General features: G+C 42.5%; 1 protein-coding gene across 2 annotated transcripts in view; it reads left to right on the forward strand.

The window, feature by feature from the left end:
* Positions 1-19,329, forward strand: part of usp34 (ubiquitin specific peptidase 34) — a 56,905-nt gene extending 37,576 nt beyond the window's left edge. For both annotated transcript variants that reach the window (XM_079337995.1, XM_079337994.1), the window contains exons 41-78: positions 570-733; positions 825-890; positions 1,168-1,314; positions 1,564-1,620; positions 1,748-1,825; positions 2,722-2,816; positions 2,967-3,139; positions 3,266-3,416; positions 3,631-3,709; positions 3,788-3,841; positions 3,926-4,021; positions 4,119-4,183; positions 4,567-4,642; positions 4,857-4,904; positions 4,994-5,059; positions 5,164-5,244; positions 5,871-5,956; positions 6,572-6,740; positions 6,989-7,063; positions 7,228-7,379; positions 7,479-7,632; positions 7,708-7,752; positions 7,989-8,093; positions 8,529-8,676; positions 9,116-9,420; positions 9,823-10,152; positions 10,701-10,858; positions 11,040-11,118; positions 11,391-11,517; positions 11,614-11,721; positions 12,175-12,279; positions 12,761-12,885; positions 13,275-13,398; positions 13,483-13,562; positions 14,479-14,619; positions 15,309-15,449; positions 17,074-17,230; positions 17,695-19,329. In XM_079337995.1, coding sequence (XP_079194121.1) covers positions 570-733; positions 825-890; positions 1,168-1,314; positions 1,564-1,620; positions 1,748-1,825; positions 2,722-2,816; positions 2,967-3,139; positions 3,266-3,416; positions 3,631-3,709; positions 3,788-3,841; positions 3,926-4,021; positions 4,119-4,183; positions 4,567-4,642; positions 4,857-4,904; positions 4,994-5,059; positions 5,164-5,244; positions 5,871-5,956; positions 6,572-6,740; positions 6,989-7,063; positions 7,228-7,379; positions 7,479-7,632; positions 7,708-7,752; positions 7,989-8,093; positions 8,529-8,676; positions 9,116-9,420; positions 9,823-10,152; positions 10,701-10,858; positions 11,040-11,118; positions 11,391-11,517; positions 11,614-11,721; positions 12,175-12,279; positions 12,761-12,885; positions 13,275-13,398; positions 13,483-13,562; positions 14,479-14,619; positions 15,309-15,449; positions 17,074-17,230; positions 17,695-18,413 — 5,129 coding nt within the window. In that variant the 3' untranslated portion in view covers positions 18,414-19,329. The remainder of the gene's footprint in view (positions 1-569; positions 734-824; positions 891-1,167; positions 1,315-1,563; positions 1,621-1,747; positions 1,826-2,721; positions 2,817-2,966; positions 3,140-3,265; positions 3,417-3,630; positions 3,710-3,787; positions 3,842-3,925; positions 4,022-4,118; positions 4,184-4,566; positions 4,643-4,856; positions 4,905-4,993; positions 5,060-5,163; positions 5,245-5,870; positions 5,957-6,571; positions 6,741-6,988; positions 7,064-7,227; positions 7,380-7,478; positions 7,633-7,707; positions 7,753-7,988; positions 8,094-8,528; positions 8,677-9,115; positions 9,421-9,822; positions 10,153-10,700; positions 10,859-11,039; positions 11,119-11,390; positions 11,518-11,613; positions 11,722-12,174; positions 12,280-12,760; positions 12,886-13,274; positions 13,399-13,482; positions 13,563-14,478; positions 14,620-15,308; positions 15,450-17,073; positions 17,231-17,694) is intronic.

The following is a 19,329-nucleotide window of genomic DNA, read 5'->3' on the forward strand; positions in this document are numbered from 1 at the left end:
TATACATATATTTAATTCAAACAAACTAAAACAGGAAATGAAAGAGAAAAATATCAAAACAATATATACGGTAAGTATTATTTAATATTTTAAAAATGTGTTTTTAATTTTTCTATCGACTTTCTTCATATTTAACTAAGGAGGAATTGAAGCCAGAATTATCGATGTAATTAAAAGCAAATACAACAAGGTAAACATGCCAGCTGGTTTATTAGATGCACAAAAACTCAGGGACCGATAGCTGAGCAGTTGACACGCGCCCCACACACAGAGGTTTAAGTCCTCAAGAGCGGCTCGGTTCAAATTTGACTTTCTTTTTTTTTTAACCTTTATTTAACCAGGTGATTAACCCATTCAGATCGAGATCTTTTTTTAAAGGGGTGACTTGGCAAAGAGGGCAGCTGCACACTGTCATAATAAATAGTAATGTGGCTCCTTTCCAGCATGTTGTTCCTCGCTCTTTCTCTCCCGTTTCTGACTCACTGTCCTGCCTCTAAAGTAAAGACGTCAAAAAGCAGAAAAATAAATATAAAGAAAGTTAAAAGTTCCTTCTGATATTTTTCCCCCAGCCTCTCACGCCCCGTACAAATGGGACTACTGGCCTCATGATGACGTCCGGGCCGAGTGTCGCTTCGTTGGTCTGACTAACCTTGGAGCCACCTGTTACCTGGCCTCCACAATCCAGCAGCTCTACATGATCCCCGAGGCTCGCCAGGCCGTCTTCACTGCCAAGGTCAGAGCCAAACACACAGACACAAGACTTCAGACCTAACTTATCTTCTAAGTTGTTATTCTCATGCTGTGTGCGTCTGTTAATGTTACAGTATGCTGAGGACATCAAACACAAAACCACTCTTCTGGAGCTGCAGAAGATGTTCACATATCTCATGGTGAATTCTTCACTTCAAATCCTACAACTATGTTTGAAGTCAGCCTTTACTTTTCATTTGGGTTTGATTCAACAAAGAGCAGAAAAAAGCCGCCTCCAAAATACTCTGGAAACAAAGTTTCAAAACTAGAACTTTTAATGATTTTTCTCTTAATACTCTTTTAAAAGTTGACTTTTTTAAAAATAAGTATGTTAAAGCACAGAATCAGATCAAACAAAAAAAAAAAGCCTTGACCCACACGCACTAGCTTCACCGTTGATTCTCTCGGTGTTTTCAGGAGAGCGAGAGGAAAGCCTACAACCCCCGGCCCTTCTGTAAAACCTACACCATGGACAAACAGCCTCTGAACACCGGCGAGCAGAAAGACATGACCGAGTTCTTCACCGACCTCATCACCAAGATAGAAGAGATGTCCCAGGAGCTGGTGAGCACACACAACTTTACAAAAGTCACAACAACAAGACTGAATAGAACTTACATATCTGTTACAGGTTCATTGAATGCGTTTGTATTGCTTGTTTGTCTGAATTCCACATGTTGTTCCAGTGAACCGTCCTATTAGGTGGAAATGAGAGAGTTAAACATTTAGCAGCATGATTTATGAACAAAACATTTTTAGTTTGATTTGAAATGGTCATAAAACAAATAATTGACTCAGTATTTGATTGAACAGAAAAACACTGTGAAGACTCTGTTTGGCGGCGTCATCACCAACAATGTGGTCTCTCTGGTGAGTTTAAAACAATCAGTTTGTGTTTTAAGAAAGAACATTAAACGTTCCTGTACTTTATTCACTTGCTTACTGGTGTGCATGGCTGACGCAGTGGTTAACTGAACTGTTTGTGTTTGTCCTGCAGGACTGTGACCACGTCAGTCAGACTGCAGAGGAGTTTTACACCGTCAGGTGTCAGGTGGCAGACATGAAGAACATCTATGTGAGTAAACCAAACACTTCCTCAGCCAGTGGTGGAATGTGACTAATACGTTTATCAGAGTAATTCTACTTTATAGAAGGTGTGAATGCTTCAAAACAAAGATTCAACTTGCCTCCTTACATTTGTCCTGCTGCTTCTTTAAATATACAGGATGTGTTTTCATCCTTCCTGTCCAGTGCAAAAACAAATCTCCTTTTAAATGTATTCACTGCAGATGTTTGTGTTTATAGGTTCAGCTTCATAAAGTTTTTTTCTCCAGGAGCAGCCGGAAAATTCTTTAATCATACAGCAGAAATGAGAGCTGGTTCTCCAAGATATATATATATAATATACTTAGAAAATCACTGCTTTCAAAACACACCAACGTTAGGAAATGAATTAGTTTACGTTAGGAAATGAATTAGTTTAAAAGCTTCAGTCCAATGACAGCAGAAAGAGAGGCTGAGTAAAAATCTTTGTTTGCTGAAGCACCCAGACGAGCTCAGATGTTAATAAGTCTGATGTTTTGAGAAGTTGAGAGCTGAACCTGCGTGCTGAAGTAAGGGACTGTCTGTGAGGTGTCCTTATCTTTAGACCTTCTGTTGTTCTCTAAATACTGCTGAGGGGCTCTCGTGATTTTACTGTTCAGTGTCATGATCTTGTTGAAAATAATAGTCTGAAAATCTTTTGAGGGGAAAAAGGCCTTTAACTGTACATTAACAAGCACACATTTTAGCTTCAGTTTGATTTGAATGAGAACTTTTACTTATATTATTGTTTTTGTTTTCACTACCGTAAAAGTTCTGAATACTTCCAGAAGTCTAATCATTGGAAAAAAAATGTATGCATTAAGTAATAATGTAAAAGTAATAAATATCTGAACGTATTTCCATCTCCGTCCTGTTGTTTTCCTTCAGGAATCTCTGGATGAGGTGACGATAAAGGACACTCTGGAAGGTGACAACATGTACACCTGTTCCCAGTGTGGCAAGAAAGTCCGTGCAGAGAAAAGGTCTGAATATTTGAAGACTCCTTCCTACCTTATGAAGAAGCAAAATACAAAAAGAAGACGTCATCTAAATATCTTCAGTGGTTATTTTTAATCCTGTGTGAAGTATCCTTTAATCTCCCTCTTGTCTAACTCTTTGTCTCTCTCCCACAGAGCGTGTTTCAAAAAGCTGCCCCGGATCCTGAGCTTTAATACCATGAGATACACCTTCAACATGGTGACCATGATGAAGGAGAAGGTCAACACCCACTTCTCCTTCCCTCTGCGGCTTGACATGACGCCTTACACTGAGGACTTCCTTATGGGCAAAGGGGAGCGCAAAGAGGGTTCGTCCACACATCTCTACACACTGAATAATGACCAAGGAGGACGAACGGTTCCTACTCTGGGTTTTTTTTTTCCAGCTGATGGGGAAAACCAACAGTTCATTCAAACAAGTTTCTGTGCCGCAGGTTTTCGGGAAGATGGCGAGGCAAAAGACACAGAGAGCTACGAGTATGACCTGATCGGTGTCACAGTTCACACAGGCACAGCAGACGGCGGCCATTACTACAGCTTTATCAGAGACATCATCAACCCTCACGCCTACAAGAACAATAAGTGGTGAGGAGAGAAGCCTGTTGGAGAGGAAATAATGTTTTAAAAAGTGGTTCAAATCCAGCGGCTGCAACGTCGCATGCAGTGGAGATTTTGACTATTTGAGTGTGCTTAGTAAAAGTTTGTGTCTGTGAAAGTCTTAGTTGTTCATCTGCAGAAGACATTGATAGCTGTAGACATCCTTTCTGTAAACATACATTAAACCGAACATTTCTTGCAGGTACCTGTTCAATGACGCAGAGGTGAAGCCCTTTGACTCAGCACAGCTGGCCTCTGAGTGCTTCGGTGGAGAAATGACGGTATGAGCTGCAGTGTGAACACAAAAAACAGGAGTTCATTTTCACTTTGGACTTTACTGACATCAGTTTCTCTTTTAGACCAAAACCTATGACTCTGTGACCGACAAGTTTATGGATTTTTCTTTTGAGAAGGTGAGGATGATTGCATATATTTCATCGCAGCTTACAGTATGTGTTTCAGAAGGTTAATGTTAAAGTGTTTGCCTGTACTTGCAGACACACAGTGCCTACATGCTCTTCTATAAGCGGGTGGAGCTGGAGGAGGAGAACGGGAAGGATTTTAATTTTGACGTCTCTCCTGATCTATTGGAGGTACTGGAGATCTACTCGTTACAAGTTGAATAAGTAAAAAAAAAAACATATTTGATTTCACTTTGAACTCTTTAACTTTTACTCCTGACTCTTTCAGTGGATTTGGCACGACAACATGCAGTTCCTCCAGGATAAGAATATATTTGAACACACTTACTTTGGGTAAGTATTGACTCTGTCCATTAAACATGGGTTTACACTTTGCCACAAGAAGCACCCCTTGTAATTTTGTGCTCGAGAACCCGTCCCTGTAAATTTTGCTGCTTGATTCTGATTGGCTGAAGTGACGTTTTGTGTTTTATTATGTGAAAGATTGTCATAGAAAACAAAAGGCCGCTAAACTTATTTATGTTTCATGATTCTTCTATATTATGAGTTGCATTTTATATCATTTCATTTTATCCATTTTTTCCCCAAGTTTCTGTGTGCACCCTGGCACCCAACATGGGGGAGGGGGTGCCTACTATAAAAAAACAGCCTCTTAGATATTTCTGGAGAATTACTCTTGATTATTTAGATTCTAATTTTTTATTCCTGTTTTGAAGTTTCATGTGGCAGCTCTGCAGCAGTATCCCCAGCACACTACCAGACCCTAAAGCCGTCTCCCTTATGACCGCCAAGGTGAGAAATGTGAACCATTTTTAAACCTTAATGATAGGATAACTTTATACTTAACCTTTAGATTTGAATCTGAGAACTAAACATGGCTATGATATTTTAAAAAAAAGTGTTTGAGTTTAAACCAGGTTTCATAGAATTAGAGATAAAGGGAGGAGTTATGAACTGAATCAAATGTACCGGTACATCTTTACTGTATACTTTGTTTTGTTTGCAGCTCAGCACATCGTTTGTTCTTGAGACTTTCATTCATTCAAAGGAGAAGGTAAACTCAGAACACTAAATGGTTGTAACTTCTTTAAGTTTGCATTAGTGTACAAACTGACTGTGTGTGTATGTGTGCATCTCTTCCAGCCCACCATGCTGCAATGGATCGAACTTCTCACCAAACAATTCAATAACAGCCAGGCGGCCTGTGAGGTTAGACCAAAGCTCTCACACTTCTCTCACAGCATTGTTTAAAGTGTTTGTTAAAATGGGCTGCTGTCAAATAAACTCGGTTTTACATATGTGCTCGGTTTCAGTGGTTTTTGGATCGGATGGCTGATGACAACTGGTGGCCGATGCAGATCCTCATAAAGTGTCCAAATCAGATTGTCCGACAGGTGAGTGATTTATCATTCTGTGATTTAAAATCAGTGCATTGATGTTCCCTTTTTTTTTACTGTTTCAATTCTCTGTTTTCTTCCTTTCATCTGTGTTTTAACATTAAATGTATTTTTGAAAGACTTCACTTAATTTGAAAACTGAGCACTATTTCCATTTTTTCCTGCTCTAAAGGTAAAAAGTAATTACCAGTCTGACTTCAGTTGGCTGCCTTTGAATAATCTCCTATCGCTGCACAATCCTCTAAAGAACAGCTTTTACATATATTACTAAAAGCAACAAGACCATCGACTGAGATTGTTGTTCAGTGACAGAAAAGAGAACTTTTAAATGTCATGTGATTGACATTTGGATTATAATACAGTCAGTTTCTCCTCTGTTACAACATTTAATGAAGTATTTCTGAAATGGATTAGTTTCTCAGATTCTGTTATAAATTGGCAGGAACTAATGAAAGTATTTTAATGTCCAAGTCGGGATCCAAACAAAGCGAATTAGGCAAAAAAATCTAACTGAACAAAAATAAGTTTAGAGGCAAAAGTGAAGGTGTTTAAAGTTCCTTTTTTAAATTGTGTCATGTTGTGTAAAAACTGAACACACACTCAGTCCGGCCTCTGTTTTGCAGATGTTCCAGAGGTTGTGTATTCATGTCATCCAGAGGCTTCGTCCAGTTCATGCTCACCTCTACCTGCAGCCCGGCATGGAGGACGGGTATGTGAAACCATGTTTAATGACAACTTTCTTTTATTGTTTATAGACCTTGAAAAGCAACTTTGTAATTAGATTTCAGGTTAGTTTCTTATAGAAGACATTTTCAGACTTCCTCTTTTCAGTCGTCTTAAAAAGTTGCCTCAAAACAGCAACATTGTCAGTCAGATGTTTGTGGCTCTGCATGTTTGTGAAACATTTGTTGTTTTACACTTGTCTCACATTGGGTATGTACAATGACCCCTTAAACTCAATAATAAATGGCTTTCTTCTTTAACCGTGCCATGACAGAAGTGCAGCGCAAACACTGTTGTGCTGTGTCTGTAATATTTGATGGCAACGGAGATCCAAAAAGGAGCTGTGTGTCGCTCAGTGTCTCTCTTGGTGTGACCTCTGAGAAAGATTTATGGCTCCACATCACACACACACACACACACGCACACGCACACGCGCGCACACACGCACAGACTTCATGCAGAGTAGACAGATTAACAAACGCCTTTAAGATTGAAATGTTAAAATGTGTCGGACTGGATCAAATTCTAAGTGAGAGGCCTCAGATTCAGAGCGTCATGTGCAGTTTTTATTGAAGTATTATTTTTCTCTTCCGGGTTTCAGCTCTGATGACATGGACAGTCCGGTGGAGGACATCGGCAGCAGATCCTGCGTCACTCGCTTTGTAAAGACCCTCTTGTCCATCATGGAGCACGGAGTCAAACCTCACAGTAAACACCTGACTGAGTATTTCGCCTTCCTCTACGAGTTTGCCAAGATGGGAGAGGAGGAGGTCTGTCTGAAATCATTCATCAGTTCTGGTTTTTGTCTTTACACTTGAAACTTGTTTTTTTTTTTTTCCCCACTCCTCTTCTGAAGCTTTCCAAATCTCAAAAAGTCTTGAAGAAGTGGCCAAAACATTTTCAGTCCCATGAAGTTTTTTCTTGACTTTATTCTTTTGTTTTCAGTTAATGATCGACTGCATCTCTCTTTCTTGAATTTTATAAAGCTGTGATTGTTTGTTCTGTTTTGTGTCTGCAGAGTCAGTTCTTATTATCACTACAAGCTATTTCCATCATGGTGCATTTCTACATGGGAACCAAAGGTCCTGAGAATGTAAGTTAACATGAAAATGAAGAAACAAAAATAATGATTGTGAGCTGTGAGTTTGTTCAATCGGATAGTTTAACCTGCTCGCCTCTTGTTGTCAGTGACACTTATAGATAACATGAAGGTAATGTGATTGTTAAAAAGAGTCAATGACGACTGTCCCCCCTCAGCCTCAGGTGGAGGTTCTGTCAGAGGAGGAAGGAGAGGAGGAGGATGAGGAAGAGGACATCTTGTCTCTGGCGGAGGAGAAGTATCGTCCTGCAGCTCTTGAAAAGATGATCGCCCTTATTGCTCTGCTGGTGGAGCAATCTCGGTCTGAGAGGTATGACTACAGGACACCAGTTCAATGAATATATATTTCATTGTTTGTTGGATAAGTTTGAAGGATCGGGGTTCATCTTGCTTTCTTTTTGCTCTCCAGACATCTAACCCTGTCTCAGAGCGACATGGCGGCACTGACCGGAGGCAAAGGCTTCCCCTTCCTCTTCCAGCACATCCGAGACGGCATCAACATCAGGCAGACATGCAACCTCATCTTCAGCCTCTGTCGCTATAACAACCGGCTGGCCGAACATGTGGGTTTAACACAAACGCTCAAATAACATTATTTTGGCAGCAAGAATTATATTCACATTTTCTCTCTGTTACAGATTGTGTCCATGCTCTTCACTTCCATCGCGAAGCTAACTCCTGAGGTGAGCCGCAAAAACACCAGCAGCAGCAGCAGCTGATGAATTAGCACGTCTCATTTTTGATTATTTTACTTTATTCTTTACTTCCTCTTGAAATCAAAATCACTCAACACTAAGTGTAAAACTTGTTCTAATAATTGTGATGACAGTTACTTAGAGATCATCATGAAGATACGAGATGAGTTTGTGTAGAATACGCTCTCATCAACAGCTTTAATGTTTTCCTCTCTCTCCGTCAGGCTGCTAATCCTTTCTTCAAACTGCTGACTATGCTGATGGAGTTTGCGGGTGGACCACCAGGGATGCCCTCCTTCGCCTCCTACATCCTCCAGAGGATCTGGGAGGTAAAACACTCAATGTCCTTTTGTAACGGCCGTGTTTTTCTCAGGAAATAGCTGTTAATGTCCATTGTACATTTAGATGAAGAACATTGTTACTCATTCTTTTCTTGAGGAGTTTCTCTCAGCGTTAAAGTCAAATCATGCTGCTTTTTTGACGCACGTCTGGTCAAAAACATTTCATGTGGCCTCCTGAACATAAAAAGTCTAAAGAATGTGCCAACATTTTCAACACTCATGACATCTCCGATCCGAATTTGTGACTGTTCACATAATACACCTAATGTTGTCTGTGTCCGACTCCTGATGCACACAACGGTGGCTCCAATCTGATTTTGAAAAGATCAAATCATGTGACTTGTTCTCTGTCAAAAAGAATCAGCTCTGAGTCTCCTCGTGTGCGTCTTTATGTCTTTATGCACTGTGCTATTGTTCCTTCAGGTGATCGAGTACAACCCGTCTCAGTGTTTGGACTGGCTGGCTGTTCAGACGCCCAGGAACAAACTGGCTCACAGCTGGGTGCTGCAGAACATGGAGAATTGGGTGGAGCGCTTCCTGCTGGCCCACAACTACCCCCGTGTTCGCACCTGTAAGAGTTTTGATTTAACATTCATTTTCTACTACGTCGCCTGCAGCAGTGACACCAACGTACTCTCAGGAGTTAAGAGCTTAGATGAATATAATTATGGGCCTGTTTGTAATATAAACAACACACGTGTTTAAACAGGCCTGTCTGTATTTTATATGGTTCATTAAAGTGATAAAGAAATCCGATGTTTTCCAATTGTTACTGTTTTTCTGAATGATAAATAAATAAACTCTAAAACCAGAAAAATGGGATCTTTAAACAATAAAGAATCATATTTATCATGACTCAAAAAATTACCTGAATATCAAAATGATCCTAACTGTTAAACAGTGAAAAGCTGTTCACACTAAGTGTATTAGAAGCAGAAAAGGTTGTGACTCTTTCACAGCAGTCTCAGTGAGCGCCCTGTTGCTGACATCCTCTCTCTTTCACTTTGAAGCGGCGGCGTATCTCCTCGTCTCCCTCATCCCCAGCAACTCTTTCCGTCAGATGTTTCGCTCCACGCGCTCCCTCCACCTGCCGACCCGAGAGCTGCCACTGTCCCCCGACACCACTGTGGTCCTCCACCAGGTCTACAACCTGCTGCTGGGGCTGCTGGGACGCGCCAAGCTCTATGTGGACGCCAGCGTTCACGGCACCACCAAGCTGGTTCAGTACTTCAGCTTCATGACCTACTGTCTCATCTCCAAGACCGAGAAACTCATGTTCTCCGGATACTTTATGGACCTGTGGAACCTCTTCCAGGTACGAGGAGAACAAACTGATTACATTTTTAGAGAGTATTTAGTTTAATGACGCTTAAATATCACATTGTTATTATTTAATAAACCTGTTCATAAACAAGGATCAAGATTTTATTTAGGTTCATAGAAGTTCAGTCAGGTAAAGTTGAAGCAAACACGGGATGTTTGATACAGATAAAAAGTGTCTTTTGTACTGTCTGCCTGAGCGGCTGACTCCCGGAGAGATTCAAACACCAACACGTTGGTTTAAAGGTTCAAACAGTTGTCATTATTCCTTCAAGGACTGTTTTTCCTCCCAAGTGCAAAATTCCAAAAACACAGAGGAGCCACTGTAAGTGTGATCCATGCAGCTCTTCTCTTCTCCACTCATGTTAACAGTATTCTCCTCTCCATCTCTCTTCAGCCTAAACTGTCAGAGCCCGCCATCGCCACCAACCACAACAAGCAGGCTTTGCTTTCCTTCTGGTACAACATGTGCGTGGACTGTCCAGAGAACGTCCGCCTGGTGGTGCAGAACCCTGTGGTGACCAAGAACATCGCCTTCAACTACATCCTGGCCGACCACGACGACCAGGAGGTGGTGCTGTTCAACCGCGGCATGCTGCCCGCGTACTACGGCATCCTGCGCATGTGCTGCGAACAGTCGCCAGCCTTCACCCGACAGCTCGCCTCGCACCAGAACATCCAGTGGGCCTTCAAGAACCTGACGCCGCACGCTAGCCAGTATCCCGGGGTGAGCATGCAGACGTTGCACTGTTAGGAGGCCCAAACTAAACACGCTGAATGCTGTGTGTGTACAGATATCTATCTTTATCTCGGAAAACAAATCTGGACAAGCTTCTGATATTTTACGGACCTCTTTAACTAAATGGATTATAGAACAAACATAAAAGAGAGGTTACACATTTAAAAAAGACTTAAGAGAGTCTCAGTGAGGTGAAGTACAAATTAAACTGCCAAGTCTCTGATCAAACGTAAATAAAAATACTTAAACATTGTCAGTAAGATACTTTTTTTTATTTTTATACACTTTATTAATCCCTTAGAGGGAATGATTCTGGTTCACTGTTATTGTAGAGACATGCTTCTCACACACACAGGCCTGAATCACACACGTGCACAAACGGGACCTGTGGTGTGACCTGAGATTTTAGAGTGCGGCGGCTGCCCCCACTGAAGGCGACCCCTGAGCTGGTGCCTTGCCCAAGGGCACCTCGGCAGTGCTCGAGAAGTAATCTGGCACGTGTGTGTGTGTTTGTGTGTGTGTGTGTGTGTGTGCAGGCGGTTGAGGAACTGTTCAACTTGATGCAGCTGTTTGTGGCACATCGAGCTGACATGAGAGAAGAAGAGCTGGAAGACGTGAAACAGTTCAAGAAAACGACCATCAGCTGCTACCTGCGCTGCCTGGACGGACGCTCCTGCTGGACCACGCTTATCAGGTCAGGACTCACAAACACAAACACACTGCTCAACTGCTGAGTATGCTCTCTTTGATTCTCCTGGTTACCAATATTTCTTAATTCACAAAGTGTTTCATCTAGAGACTGGATATGAGTACTATATTTTCGATCAGGAACTTGTCGTCTGGATCCTAACGTCTGGTGTTGTTGTTTCTCTTAGTGCCTTCAGGGTTCTGCTGGAGAACGACGAGGACCGACTTCTGGTGGTCTTTAACAGAGGACTCATCCTCATGACTGAAGTACGTTCAAAATCAGAAACTCATATTTACATCAGATGAAAAATATTTATGTGAAAAGTTTTCAGACTGGCTTCTTTAAAAAAAAACAAAGGATTGTTTCTTTAGTTATTTTATTATATTATTATTCTTATTTATGGAAAATGATCCACTCAGCCACTGTCAACAAAAATGTAATACATGTCTTAAGGTCTTTGTTGCTTTCCACAAGGTTTTTTTTAATGAAGATTACAGTTTCTGACTTGCTGTCATTTTTTTGTCTGTGTCCTCTGAAGTCATTCAACACCCTGCACATGATGTATCACGAGGCCACAGCATGTCACGTCACTGGGGACCTGGTGGAGCTGCTCTCTATTTTCCTGTCTGTCCTGAAAGCTACCAGACCGTACCTGCAGCGCAAAGGTCTGAACCCAGACACAGAATCAAATAACCATTGATGGTGCTGCACGTTGTCAGAGCTTTGACCTGAACAGATGTGTCTCTCTGTTTGTGGTCCAGATGTGAAGCAGGCTCTGATCCAGTGGCAGGAGAGGATCGACTTCGCCCATAAGCTGCTCACACTCCTCAACTCCTACAGCCCACCAGAGCTCCGCAACGCCTGCCTGGGTAACACACACACACACACACACACACACACACACACACACACACACACACACACACTACATTACTACATTTAGTAAATTCACTCGAGTCCTTTACCTAACAGCATTTTAAATGTGGCTTTTGGTTATTTCTTTCTTTTCTTTTTTTTTTGCAGACTAAAACCCCTTTAAACATGTCAAACTAACACAGAAAATTCAAATTTTAAATGGTCCTTTGTTGCAATCCTTTGTGACAACTATAACATGTCCTCATATATTTGCATCGTTGACAGTCTAATAATTGAACATACTGTATGATAGTGAAACAGACACAGATGTGTTTCTACTTTGAAAACGTCTTCATCGCGTTATGACCGACATACTCAGTTGTCATGTTTTTTTAAAGCTTGTGGGATCAGAATACTTCTTCGACCTCTGCTCTGATGTTCTGCCTTCTTTATTTTGGTTCCTGCAGACGTACTAAAGGAACTGGTTCTGCTGAGTCCACATGACTTCCTGCACACTCTGGTCCCCTTCCTGCAGCACAACCACTGCACCTACCACCACAGCAACATCCCCAGTGAGTCCCTTTGTCATTCTGTGTGATTACAAACTGCCGCTCTTCACTTAATCCCCTTTCTTTGTCACTGGCATGAACGTCTTCTTCTCTTTGTATTCGTTCTCATGACAACATCACATATAGTTAACATCTGTGCAGTGAGCGCTTGATTGCTACATAAAGCAGAATAACTTACAGCTGTGTTTTAATTAGAGTATGAATAAAAATGTTCCATGTTTTAAGAGTTTGTTGAAATGATGTTTATGAAAAGTAAACTTTGTGAATAAACGTCAGGCATGTTATTGATTATACATTTCATGCACTGATAACAGCACACTCCCCTGGTATTAAGGTTGTTTTGAGAGATCAGTCACAAATGAGTTGAGGAAAGATTAGAGGCTCACAGATTTATTGTCTCTTTCAAATAGTTTCTAAAAATGCCTGTTTTGAAGGAAAAGCTTGTATTCTGTCAGTTTGACTGAGTGTGTGTTTGTGTCCTCAGTGTCGTTCGGTCCTTACCTTCCTTGCAGAGAAAACATCAAACTGATGGGAGCGAAGAACAACATCAGACCCCCGAGACCGGAGCTCAACATGTGTCTTCTGCCCTCCATGGTGGAGAGCTGCAAAGTATGTACTCCTGAAATACAACCGTAACGTGACCTGACACACACCTGTCATACCTATCACATGACTTTTATGAAATTTAAACTAACTTTTTATTACCTTATTTTACTCTCTCTCTCTCTCTCTCTCTCTCTCTTTCTCTCTCTCTCTCTCTCTTCTCTCTCTCTCTCTCTCTCTCTCTCTCGCTCTCGCTCTCTCTCTCTCTTTCTCTCTCTCTCTCTCTCTCTCTCTCGCTCTCGCTCTCTTTCTCTCTCTCTCTCTCTCTTCTCTCTCTCTCTCTCTCTCTCTCTCTCGCTCTCGCTCTCTTTCTCTCTCTCTCTCTCTCTTCTCTCTCTCTCTCTCTCTCTCTCTCTCTCTCTCTCTCTCTCTCTCTCTCTCTCTCTCTCTCTCAGGGTAAAGACGAAGTGTACGACCGGATGCTGCTGGAATACTTTCTTTCTTACCACCAGTTCATCCACCTGCTGTGCCGCGTCGCCATCAACTGCGAGAAATTCACCGACACGCTTGTCAAACTGAGTATGTGTCATCTGTGTGTGCGTCTAAACCTCTCGTCGTATGTTCAAAGGATTGTTGCGCATTTACGCTCTCTCTCTTCTGCAGGTGTGTTGATAGCATATGAAGGACTTCCTCTTCACCTCGCTCTCTTCCCCAAACTGTGGACTGAGCTCTGTCAGTCTCAGGTACAGCAAACTCTTGTCTTTCCATATATATGCAGAAATATGTCACTGCATTCAGACACACATTGACATGTCAGTGACAACAGATCAGCAGGCTCACAGCTCGCCATGTGAGAGGCCAGGTTATAAAAACACTACACCGTAAATTCCGGACTATTGAGCGCACCTGGATATAAGCCGCACCGGCTAAAATAAGTAAATAAATGTATTTGTACATATATAAGCCGCACTTGATTTTAAGCCGCAGGTGTCCCGTTGTAACAAGAGCTATTTACACAGAAACACGTGACACAAAAACATTTTTTGAACTTTTAATTAAATACGTAGGCTCCCGGTAACATCCACAAATACGAAGCCTACTGGAAATCCTTTATCAAACAGTGTCTGTAACACGGCTGATGAAAAAGATTACCGTAATACATTTCACAAGAAAAAGTCCATCCATTCACTGCCTCAGAATGACTTCATTACTCTCTTCCTCAGTCTCTTTTTCATTGTTGCTGTCAGTGTCAACTTTACGTGCAGCAGCTCTATTTCCTTCTTTGACAGCCAGGTCGATCGCCTTTAACTTGAAAGCTGCATCATATGCATTTCTCCGTGTGTTTTCCATGATGATGGTGCGTGCATGAAGCGCAAAATGACTGATATTAAGATCCGACGTGACGAGGTCAAATGTTTTTGCGGCAGAAGCTCATTATCCCGCAAGAAAAATCCATAAATAAGCTGCATCCTTGTAGAAGCCGCAGTGTTGAAAAAGTGACAAAAGTAGCAGCTTATAGTCCGGAATTTACGGTAATTACAACTCCAGATAAATGTATTAATTAGTAAATCGAACACTCTTAAAGTTCAGTCAAGTGAACTGGAACTTCATATAGACGACCTCTAATGATTCATCCTTTTTGTTGTTGCTGTTCTTCAGTCAGTTCTGGCTAAAACGTGTGTGAAGCTCCTGTGTGAGGACCCGGCCTTCAGCGAGTACATCAAGTGCATCCTGATGGATGAGAGGACGTTTCTCAACAACAACCTGGCATACTCCTTTCTCACCTGTTTTGTGCACAAGGTAAAAACAACAGCTTTATTTTTAGATTCAGTTCACACGTCGGCTTCAAAAAAGAAGGTTCTGCGTTAAGCTCTGGTTTTGATGAGGTCTCTGGAGATTCAGGTCATCAATACGGCCTCATCATGCACCTCTGAACATTTTAGAACAGCTTGCCCCTCAAGTTCCCTTTATAGCATGAAGTTTTCCTTGTCGTAGACGAGGGTAGTGGCCTCAGGAAGTGGGCCATTATTTTAGTTCAAGTGCAATTATTGCAAAATATCAGAGATGACAACAAAAGCCACATAGTCTGACACTGTAGTGAAAGTTTTTCCCTCATCGAGTGTTGGCATCCCGCTGCTCTGGAGCAGCATGCAGCTCTTTTGCTCCTGATCAGTGGCTCCCTGTAGCTTTGCCTAAAAAGAAAACCCCATTTTATAAGTTACATGTTATATATTTATTGTCATTTCTAAGTGTCTCTATGTCTTAGAGTACAGAATTAGCAGCATATTCAGTGAGTGATTAGTTTTCTGTTTTTCGTGTGACTGTTTTTCTTGTAGTTAAACTCTAAAGAACTGTGCAGGAAGAAGCTGGATGTGTTTTGGAATGAGAGATCATTTTATTCTTTTTGACACACACATTTCATACCTGATACCATAGAATCTGGAAGAATTGTTTCCATTTTAACGATTTGTACATTTCTGTGTGTCTAGGTGCAGTTGCTGTCTGGACCCAGCTGCTCTAACCTGATAGGTGTTCTGGTGACAAACCTGCTGAGTGAACAGAGCAGTCTGCAGCCTGAACTGGCCGCTCATAGAGTGGAGCTGAGCAAGACCAGCGGACTGCTCAACGCTGTATGAACACATACACGCGCTACACACACCACATACACACACACGCTACACACGCTACACACACCACATACACACACACACTACACACACCACATACACACACGCGCTACACACACCACATACACACACACGCTACACACGCTACACACACCACATACACACACACACTACACACACCACATACACACACGCGCTACACACACCACATACACACACACGCTACACACACCACATACACACACATGCTACACACGCTACACACACCACATACACACAGACACTACACACACCACATACACACACACACACGCTACACACACCACATACACACACACACTACACACACCACATACACACACGCGCTACACACACCACATACACACACACGCTACACACGCTACACACACCACATACACACACACACTACACACACCACATACACACACGCGCTACACACACCACATACACACACACGCTACACACACCACATACACACACATGCTACACACGCTACACACACCACATACACACACACACTACACACACCACATACACACACACACACACTACACACACCACATACACACACACACACACTACACACACCACATACACACACACACACACTACACACACCACATACACACACACGCTACACACACCACATACACACACACGCTACACACACCACATACACACACACGCTACACACGCTACACACACCACATACACACACACACTACACACACCACATACACACTAAACACACCACATACACACACACTAGACACACCACTTACACACACACTAGACACACCACATACACACACACACACACTACACACACCACATACACACACACACACGCTACACACACCACATACACACACACGCTACACACACCACATACACACACGCTACACACACTACACACACCACATACACACACACGCTACACACACCACATACACACACGCTACACACACTACACACACCACATACACACACACGCTACACACACCACATACACACACGCTACACACACTACACACACCACATACACACACACGCTACACACACCACATACACACACACACTACACACACCACATACACACACGCTACACACACCACATACACACACACGCTACACACCACATACACACACACGCTACACACCACATACACACACACACTACACACACCACATACACACACACACTACACACACCACATACACACACGCGCTACACACACCACATACACACCACATACACACACCACATACACACCACATACACACACCACATACACACACCACATACACACACGCTACACACACCACATACACACACGCGCTACACACACTACACACACCACATACACACACACGCTACACACTCCACATACACACACGCGCTACACACACACGCTACACACTCCACACACACGCGCTACACACACCACATACACACACACGCTACACACACCACATACACACACACGCTACATAGCATGTTTTCTTCTTCTTCAGAATCAGACTCAAACAGCATCTCTCTCTCTCTCTCTCTCTCTCTCTCTCTCTGTCTTTTCAATCTCTCGCTCTCTCTCTCTCTCTCTCTCAGGACCTGAGGGCTTTGGTGCTCCTCCTCTCTGTTCAGCCTCCTCAGGCCGTTGACTCCGCCCTCTGCCCCGCCCTGCAAGAGCTGCTTGGACGTTGTCGTGTATGTGTGCAGCAGCGCAGCGCTCTAGAGCTCGAGGCCAAGGACCACAAAGTCAAAGGTGAAACAAAACAAACACAAAGTATCGATGCAGTGATGGGTAGGCTACTTGTAAAATATAAAACCTGCAAAACTACGCTAGAGAAACGAGGGGGGAAAATAACTCGCCTCATTGAAGCTATTTTTATTTATTTTGCAAACATTTATTTATTATGATTTTATTTGTGTTGTTGAAACTACGATGGCTGTCCGTTAAATACCCTCATGTTTGCATACATGCCTGGCCATTGAAGCTGCTTCTTACTCTATATTTAACTTGGAACACTTTATAGTATCCCAGAGTCGTCTGAGTCTGTTTGATATTGCATTCAAGTTTGTTTATAGGCCTTTTGGACCTGCTTAAAGAAATACAAACCACTTGAGTTTCAGTTATATTATCTTGAAATATAAAGTTTACATTATGGACTTTGGCCCTTTGATGTTAGATGAGGGTTGTTAACCTCTGAGTGTTTCTGTGTGTGTCAGCCGAGGATGAAGGAGCGACCCCTGTGAAGCGGCGGAGGGTTAGCAGTGACGACGACAGAGCTGGTGATGCAGCAGCTCCACTTTGCATGGCCTCCACTTCCTCGGCTCTCCCGCCCTGCAGCGACCCCAAGCCCGACCACCAGGAGGCACTGACGCCTGCCAGCACCTCTGACACAGAGACACGAGACTCGTCCTCTCTGATCGACCCAGGCACTGAGCAGGACCCACCCACTCCTGACCCAGCCCCCACCTCCTCTGGGAACATGGAGTCCTCCCCTAAAGAGGAAAAGATGGAGGCCTCTTCTTCCTCTTCCTCCTCCTCCTCCTCCCTGCTTCAGGAGACAGGGGAGGGGTTTGCACAGGGGGAAGAGAGTGAGCTGCAGCGACATGCTGCATCAGGCGAGGAGGAGGAGGGGGAGACACAAGAGGGGAGGAGGGGGGAGGTAATGTCTGCTGCATCAGAGGAGGTAAAGGAAGACACGGAGGCAGGATCCAAGAATGGCAGCTCTGCCCCGCCCCTTTCAGAGGACGCTGTTTTCCCATCAGCCCTTAGTCTGGTGGGGGAGGAGCCAGAGAGCTGTAGTAACCACACCCCTTCCTCACAGGTGTTTCCCAGCACCAGTCCCCCACCTGACATGCTTGACATGCTGTACAGGACAGTGGAAGCAACCATCGCCATAGTTACCAACATGTCTGTTAAAGGCCCGCCATCTTCATGACATCATCAACTCAAAGCCGCCATGAGATCCTTTTAAAACTTTTACTTTGCTTCTTTTTTTGTTTTCTCCTTTTCAGAAATCTGAATTCTGCACCAAGGAAAAAAATAATTTCCTGTTTTCCAGTTTCTTCTTCTTCTGCTGTTTTTCGTGCTGCTGTTCGTTGCCTTCTGCTGATGTTAAGTCGGTTGGTTTTTCCAGCTTCAGTGGCTCCTGCTGTGTCGTTTTGGCTCTATAAACTCTGACTCCGTGCACAGCCGACCCCCTCGTTTGACTGATAAAGAAATTCAGAAAAAAGTCGTACAAAGCTATAGCACATTTTTTTCAAAGGGCAAAAATAGTTTTTTTGTTTTTGTTTTTGTGTTTTATACTGATTTGAATTTTTTTTCAAAATTGATTTTATTTGCTGTAATGGGGAAAGGTTTACAGAACTTTTGTCTCCTCTGTATGTAATTTAATTTTATTGCATTTTTACTGTGTATAAAAAATCGTTGTCCTCTGTGCCAGTTTTGTACTTTATGAACAAGGCAAAAAAAAAGTTGCCTTGACTTCTTCTGTGGTTTAATTATCCAGAAACTAAGTTTACCTGTAAATTAAGAGAACCTCGAGAAACTTGATTCTGTAAAGAATCCTCTCTAGTCATTGCCTGAAGGTGTATATGAAAACTATATAAATATATATATAAATATCTTTATATATATATGAATATATATAAAAGCGGTGCTTTATTTGACTGTGGTTGAAATAAAGCCGCCATGTTGGACCAGCTGGAGCTTTATTTTCTTTAGTTAAGTACATTCCATAATCTATTGTTTGTTTTTGCTGCTTTCGCTGTGTTCTGATTTTCTTCTGATTTTATTTTAATAGAGAATAAATTAATAAAACAGTTTTAATATGAAGAATTATCAACTAAAAACTA

Source organism: Symphodus melops (genome assembly GCF_947650265.1).
Source record: "Symphodus melops genome assembly, chromosome: 2".
In the NCBI taxonomy this organism is placed as follows: domain Eukaryota; kingdom Metazoa; phylum Chordata; class Actinopteri; order Labriformes; family Labridae; genus Symphodus; species Symphodus melops.